We start from the raw sequence: 8,130 nt of genomic DNA on the forward strand, positions 1-8,130 counted from the left end.
AGCAAGTGCAAGTTTGAGCAATTATTTAAATAATGATTGTTGTATAATTTTAAATGGTGCAAACTAACCTATATCTATCTATAAATGACCTATTATAGTTATCTCTATAAGAGCTGGGCCATTCTCATGTAAAGTTTGGGTGAGAAATCTAATCCAAGACCAGTGCTTCTGGCTTATTGATTATTAGACCAGTGCTTCTGGCTTATTGATTATTAGACCAGTGCTTCTGGCTTATTGATTATTAGACCAGTGCTTCTGGCTTATTGATTATTAGACCAGTGCTTCTGGCTTATTGATTATTTAATGAAATAATAACCTGGTCTAAATACTGGTAATGTAGGCACCCAGAAGACAAACAGTAATGACTTATATCATATAAGGATGTAAGGTCATGTAATTTATTTCACCTTTATTTAACCAGGTAGGCCATTTACAACGACCTGGCCAAGATAAAGAAAAGCAAAGCAGTGCGACAAAAACAACAACACAGAGTTACACATAAACAAACGTACAGTCATAATGATTGTGATGTAATAATGGTAGCCTAATAATGATAATAATGATCACAATAACGATAATGAAGGTGGTGGTTACCTATCACTATAATAATTGCTATTACTATTAATGGCATTGTGGACCCACAGTGGAGTAGTGGAAGTTTCAACTTTGTGGATAGTGGATATATTTGTGTAATTATTTCACAATCAATAATCTAGGTCTATCAATTAAATAAATAAGTAGCTAAATATAAAAAAACATATAGCCTACGATTAATCACCAAGGACAACAACGTTTCAGATTCGATCGTAGGATTCATTTATTGCATCTTTTCATTTAAATTGGCACCCTACAAAGATTGTCAAGTGGAAATCTGGCTCATTGCCTAACGGTACTTCTCAGACAGAGCCAGGGCCAACTGGGCCAGAAACTTGTCCGTGGCCACGTGCACCTCAGGGGTGAAGTCGTCAGGGAACATCATGGCCAGCGTCACCAGCATGTTGTGGTTGAAGATCTGGGGATGTGAAGGGAGAGCAGAAACAATATTAGAAGCATATTTCACGAGTATGTTTCTGAAGATTGAAATCCATACATTAAGCTATTACAGTATTCAAACTTCAACGGTTACTAATGGAAAAAGCTACTAGTGAGAAAGAAAACAAGTACATTTTTTAAAACTATTTACTAACCTTGAAGTTGGCAGGATCCACTCTCAACATGAAGGCGTGCAACTCGCTGAGGGTAAGAAGACCAGCACTAAGGTCGTCAATCTTCTCAATGGCACCCAGGACGCCTCCCATGACTGTCCCACCGTGCTTCCTGACAGGGGCAGAGCCGGGGCTCAGGTCCTTCCAATGGGAGAAATATGTCTTGGTCTGGGGGTACACCACCAGCGTCCTGGGAGGTTGAAATTAGTTATGCGTGGCATGTTTCTCGTTGTACTATACGACCCCACTCTTTTAACTTGATATGAATTGGAAAAAGAGAGTTCCATTTACGCGCGAGTACCATTTTTTCGCACGTGTATGGTAAGGAATTTTCAACCATTCACAAGTTATTAAAAGGTCTTAAATAATTGTAGTGATCAATTACTTGTAGTACATAATTAAATAATTGTAACTACCTGGAAAGTGCCTCGTTGCCAACATCCTCTGCCCTGCCGGCAACCTTGCCAAAAAAGGCCTTGACAATTGCCTTGTCCTTAGCGGAGAGACTCATTGTTGCTTCAACTTCTTGACTTGCTGCCAATCAACTCAATAGAGTTTACCGTTTCGGGGCTCTTTTTATGTATTGTCTTGTCTGCCCAAGCACAACGCTGCTGCCCAGAAACCACCTCCAAAAGAGACCCGTTGGTTATCTCTTATCATAGCGCGTCATCTTAGTTGTTTACAACTCATGGCACACAGCCAAGTATAGATAAAATAAGTCATGGGCGCATGGCAGGGTTATTCAGACGTTATTTTCTTCTTTCTTTTAGAAGATTTCTTCTCATTACTTTATTTTGAATGTTATGAATATCGCTGGCAAAAACAGAATAAACTAATTTTGAATGACATACCGACAGTAGGAAAGATGAGCATATCTTCTTTTTAACGATGTCAACTTTATTTCTCAACTCCGAATATTGAGCCAAACAACACTCACTGGTCTATCTGACCTATGCTTTGGAAAAGGACCCGCTAATAGGCTCGTGCTGCAAGTGCTGCTGGCTGCTGTTAATCTTTCTTGACTTGGACATCCATTTTTGCCATCCTTTGTTTATCGAGCTAAACAGCTGCTTTTAGTGAAAATGTGTTTGGAGTTTACACTTCCTCTTCCACCTCATTCCCAAATCATGGGCATTAATATGGAGTTGGTTCCCCCTTTGCTGCTATAACAGCCTCCACTCTTCTGGGAAGGCTTTCCACTAGAAGTAGGAACATTGCTGTGGGGACTTGCTTCCATTCAGACACAAGAGCATTAGTGAGGTCGGGCACTGATTTGGGCTATAAGGCCTGGCTTGCAGTCGGCATTTCAATTAATCCCATAGGTGTTCAATAGGGTTGAGGTCAAGGCTCTGTGCAGGCCAGCCAAGTTCTTCCACACCAATCTCGATAAATAATTTCTGTGTGGACCTCACTTTGTGCATGGGGACAATATCATACTGAAACAGATAAGGGCCTTCCCAAACTGTTTCCCCAATGTTGGAAGCACATAATTGTTTAGAAGGACATTGTATGTTGTAGCGCTAGGATTTCCCTTCACTGGAACTAAGGGGCCTAGCCCAAACCATGAAAAACAGCCCCAGACCATTATTCCTCCTTCGCCAAACTTGACAGTTTATGCATTGGGACAGGTAGTGTTCTCCTGGCATCTGCCAAACCAAATTAGTCTGACGGACTGCCAGATGGTGAAGCGTGATTCATCACTCCAGAGAACGTGTTTCCGCTGCTCCAGAGTCTGCAAACTTTACACCACTCCAGCCGAAGCTTGGCATTGTGCATGGTGATCTTAGACTTGTATGCGGCTGCTCGGCCATGGAAACCCATTTCATGAAACTCCTGACGAATAGTTATTGTGCTGACATTGCTTCCAGAGGCAGTTTGGAATTCCAGATTGAGTGTTGCAAACCAAGGACAGACAATTTTTTATGCTCTCTTTTATGCTCTTCAGCACTCGGTAGTCCCGTTCTGTGAACTTGTGTGGCCTACCACTTCGTGGCTGAGCCATTGTTGCTCCTAGACTTTTCCACTTCACAATAAACAGCACTTACAGTTGACCAGGGCAGCTTTAGCAGAGCAGAAATTTGACAAACTGACCTGTTGAAAAGGTGGCATCCTATGACTGTGCCACTTTGAAAGTCACTGAGTTCTTCAGTAAGGCCATTCTACTGCCAATGTTTGAATATGGAGATTGCATGGCGGTGTGCTTGATTTCAAACACCTGTCAGCAACGCGTGTGGCTGAAATAACTGAACCCACTAATTTGAAGGAGTGTCCACATAGTGTACTTTTGCATATACAGTATAGTGTATCATTCACCTGATAATAAGACAAGATGTGGATTTTTCCCCCGCTAACTTACTGTGGGGGTCCTTGGGCCGCCGGTTAACCTGGCACATGGTCCCTGGGCGAGAACATTTTGAAGACCCCTGGCTCCTGGAGATATGGCGATTGAATGAAAAAGGGTTAACTCCCATTGAAAAGCAGCAGACCACAAAAATTCAGAGCTGGACGCATAGTCAGTAGGGTCAAAGCCTGTGTCACAATTTAAGCTGTAAATATGAGTACTAATGGACGTGCCTAAAACAAATTAACAATACATTTTTCCTCATTGATTTACATCCAAGAGAATACTGCTGTTGCAAATAAATGACTAACGTTACAATCGTTTCCTTTTCCCAACTGCTGGGCGACTGCCTCACCATTGTTCTGGCCTGCCAGATGGGGCTCGCCTTCATGCCAGACGTCCAAGCGGCCTGGCAGAAGTTCCTGACCGTGGTCGTCTCTGCGCTAGGCAGAGAGTACTACTAAAGACATGTTCTATAGTGAAATACACACACACACAGTGGGGCAAAAAAGTATTTAGTCAGCCACAAATTGTGCAAGTTCTCCCACTTAAAAAGATGAGAGAGGCCTGTAATTTTCATCATAGGTACACTTCAACTATGACAGACGAAATGAGAAAAAAAAATCCAGAAAATCACATTGTAGGATTTTTAATGGATTTATTTGCAAATTATGGTGGAAAATAAGTATTTGGTCAATAACAAAAGTTTATCTCAATACTTTGTTATATACCCTTTGTTGGCAATGACAGAGGTCAAACGTTTTCTGTAAGTCTTCACAAGGTTTTCACACACTGTTGCTGGTATTTTGGCCCATTCCTCCATGCAGATCTCCTCTAGAGCAATGATGTTTGGGGGCTGTTGCTGGGCAACACGGACTTTCAACTCCCTCCAAAGATTTTCTATGGGGTTGAGATCTGGAGACTGGCTAGGCCACTCCAGGACATTGAAATGCTTCTTACGAAGCCACTCCTTCGTTGCTCGGGCGGTGTGTTTGGGATCATTGTCATGCTGAAAGACCCAGCCACGTTTCATATTCAATGCCCTTCCTGATGGAAGGAGGTTTTCACTCAAAATCTCTGCTGGTCATTCACTAGGTCCCCCGTGTGGTTCTGGGATTTTTGCTCACCGTTCTTGTGATCATTTTGACCCCACGGGGTGAGATCTTGCGTGAAGCCCCAAATCGAGGGAGATTATCAGTGGTCTTGTATGTCTTCCACTTCTTAATAATTGCTCCCACAGTTGATTTCTTCAAACCAAGCTGCTTACCTATTGCAGATTCAGTCTTCCCAGCCTGGTGCATGTCTACAATTTTGTTTCTGGTGTCCTTTGACAGCTCTTTGGTCTTGGTCATAGTGGAGTTAGGAGTGTGACTGTTTGAGGTTGTGGACAGGTGTCTTTTATACCGATAACAAGTTCAAACAGGTGCCATTAATACAGGTAACGAGTGGAGGACAGATGGCCTCTTAAAGAAGAAGTTACAGGTCTGTGAGAGCCAGAAATCTTGCTTGTTTGTAGGTGACCAAATACTTATTTTCCACCATAATTTGCAGTAAAATAGGAACCATTACAAAATGTAGCCAAGCCTACTTTAACTCTTATGCCGTTGGCCTAAGTGAGATTGAGAAACCTATCTTTGACGCTGGGGTCACGAGAGAGAGATTTGGTAAAATATCACATGCAGCAACAAATTCTTATCAACGGAATAACCAATATATTGATCAGTATTGTGTTATTATAGTAATTATATCAAAACAGTCCTTGTTTTCTAATACAGTACCGTAGGAAAATTAAGGTAGTCTATCATGATGCCCAGGTTAACTTGTACCTGCCTCAGGTAGGTGCAATTTGCATATACAGTATCAGGCAAAGTTTGGACACACCTACTCATTCAAGGGTTTTTCTATATTTTTACTATTTTCTACATTGTAGAATAATAGTGAAGATATCACAACTATGAAATAACACATATTGAATCATGTAGTAACCAAAAAAGTGTTAAACAAATCAAAATATATTTGATATTTGAGATTCTTCAAAGTAGCCACCCTTGACAGCTTTGCACACGCTTGGCATTTGTATGTAACCTTTATTTAACTAGGAAAGTAAGTTAAGAACTAATTATTATTTACAATGACGGCCTACCGGGGAACAGTGGGTTAACTGCCTTGTTCAGGGGCAGAATGACAAATCAGGGATTCGATCCAGCAACCTTTCGGTTTCTGGCTCGCCACTCTAACCACTACCGCATTCACTCAACCAGCTTCACCTGGAATGCTTTTCTAACAGTCTTGAAGGAGTTCCCATACATGCTAAGCACTTGTTGGCTGCTTTTCCTTCACTCTGCGGTCCAACTCATCCCAATCCATCTCAATTTGGTGGAGGCCAGGTCATCTGATGCAGCACACCATCACTCTCCTCCTTGGTAAAATAGCCCTTACACAGCCTGGAGGTGTGTTGGGTCATTGTCCTGTTGAAAAACAAATGATAGTCCCACTAAGCCAAAACCATATGGGATGGCGATTGCTGCAGAATGCTGTGGTAGCCATGCTGGCTAAGTGTGCCTTGAATTTCAAAATAAATCACAGTGTCAGCAGCAAAGCAACCCCACACCTCCTCCTCCATGCTTCATGGTGGGAACCACACATGCAGAGGTAATCCGTTCACCTAGTCTGCATCTCACAAAGACTCATCAGACCAAAGGACAGATTTCCACCAGTCTAATGTCCATTGCTCATGCTTCTCGGAGCAAGCAAGTCTCTTATTCTTTTTGATGTCCTTTAGTAGTGGTTTCTTTGCAGCAATTTGACCATGAAGGCCTGATTCACGCACGTCCCCTCTGAACAGTTAATGTTGAGATGTGTCTGTTACTTGAACTCTGTGAAGCATTTTTTTGGGCTGCAATTTCTGAGGCTGGTAATTCTAATGAACTTATTTTCTACAGCAAAGGTAACTCTGGGTCTTCCTTTCCTGTGGCAGTCCTCATGAGAGTCAGTTTCATCATAGCTCTTGATGGTTTTTGTGACTGCACTTTCAGAAACTTTCAAAGTTCTTGAAATTTTCCACATTGACTGACCTTCATGTCTTAAAGTAATGATGGACTGTCGTTTCTCTTTGCTTGTTTGAGCTTTTCTTTCCTTAATTTGGACTTGGTCTTTTACCAAATAGGGCTATCTTTTGTATATCACCCCTACCTTGTCACAACACAACTGATTGGCTCGAACACATTAAGTAAGAAAGGAATTCCACAAATTCCCTTTTAACAAGGCACACTTGTTAATTGAAATGCATTCTGGGTGACTACCACATGAAGCTGGTTGAGAGAATGCCAAGAGTGTGCAAAGCTGTCATCAAGGCCAAGGGTGGCTACTTTGAAGAATCTCAAATGTAAAGTAAATGTGTATTTGTTTAACACTTTTTTGGTTACTACATGATTCCATATCTGTTATTTCATAGTTTTAATGTCTTCACTAGTATTCTACAATGTTGAAAATATTAAAAATAAAGAAAAACCCTTGAATGAGTAGGTGTGTCCAAACTTTTGACTGGTAACGTGTATAATATAAAACGAACACACAATGACAAAGGAATTGAATGTGAATTTCAACTTGTCTAGCAATGAGCTCATTTTTGGATGAGTTGGTGCTCTAACAAGAGGTGGGGTGCACATTGATAAGGTCATCTATCTCTGTCTCTGCTTATCTCAAAGAAACATGCGTCAGGTTTATTACACTGTTCTGGTTCCACCCTAGTCGCTCAGTTAGCGTGGCACTGGCATTGCACGTATGTACTTCGATTCAGATAATATTTCCGGGATAGTATGCCCTACGACATCAGAGTCACTTTCATTGTTTGACGTCAATTGCCTTTTAAAGCATACATAGGCACATTCTGAACATTTTACCTTTTTGTAAGAAAGTCATGCTGATTGTCATCCTGTTCGTACCAAGGGCCATACATGGGGCATTCATTGACAATACAATCTAAATTTCATCAATGCCATACTGTTTCACTTATTTATTTAACATTTTTGTATCACAATGAAGGTACATTTCGTAATTTCACATAACTCTTTAAAATCGACATATCAATAGACCAGTAAATCAATCAAACAACGGGGTCAACTGTGTCAAAATGTAAAACATGATTGATTTTTTCTGAGGCAAAATCTATATTCTTCGATGACATAGCTAAATCAACATGTTAACAACTTACAACTTTAGTTTACAATAGGCCTATGTCTCACATACAATAGGCATACCATTGGAAATCGTAATGGAACATTTTTAATGCACGAGGTAATGATTAATAGACCAGATTCAAGTGTTTATAATGTTGATGGCATTGGCAGCAGGCGATTTGATTTTGAAAAGGGGTTTATAGGCAGCCTAAGCATTGCGTTGCGCAGTGGATTTTGGTTATTTGCCAAAGTGGAAGTCTGCTTTTTTTGATGGTTTTGTTTTTGTTGTTTTTGACGGAAATTGGGGAAACAATATTTTGGTCTCCAACACAAATTCAATCTACAAGTGTCCTCTGCTGGTCTGCTGCAGACATGACAGCGTGCGCAGCGGGCCCAAGAAATCTAC

At 41.0% G+C, this 8,130-nt stretch overlaps 1 protein-coding gene across 1 annotated transcript; it reads right to left on the bottom strand.

Annotated features, from left to right (window-relative positions):
- Positions 1–795: 795 nt before the first annotated feature.
- Positions 796–1,740, bottom strand: LOC100135790 (embryonic alpha-type globin). Its single transcript, NM_001124186.2, is given in 3 exon segments — positions 796–1,012; positions 1,188–1,395; positions 1,622–1,740. Coding segments are annotated over 3 exon segments (432 nt in total). The 5' UTR covers positions 1,717–1,740; the 3' UTR covers positions 796–883.
- Positions 1,741–8,130: the final 6,390 nt, after the last annotated feature.

The sequence above is a fragment of the Oncorhynchus mykiss genome, chromosome 13 (genome assembly GCF_057628025.1).
Source record: "Oncorhynchus mykiss isolate SJ-2025 chromosome 13, ASM5762802v1, whole genome shotgun sequence".
NCBI lineage: Eukaryota > Metazoa > Chordata > Actinopteri > Salmoniformes > Salmonidae > Oncorhynchus > Oncorhynchus mykiss.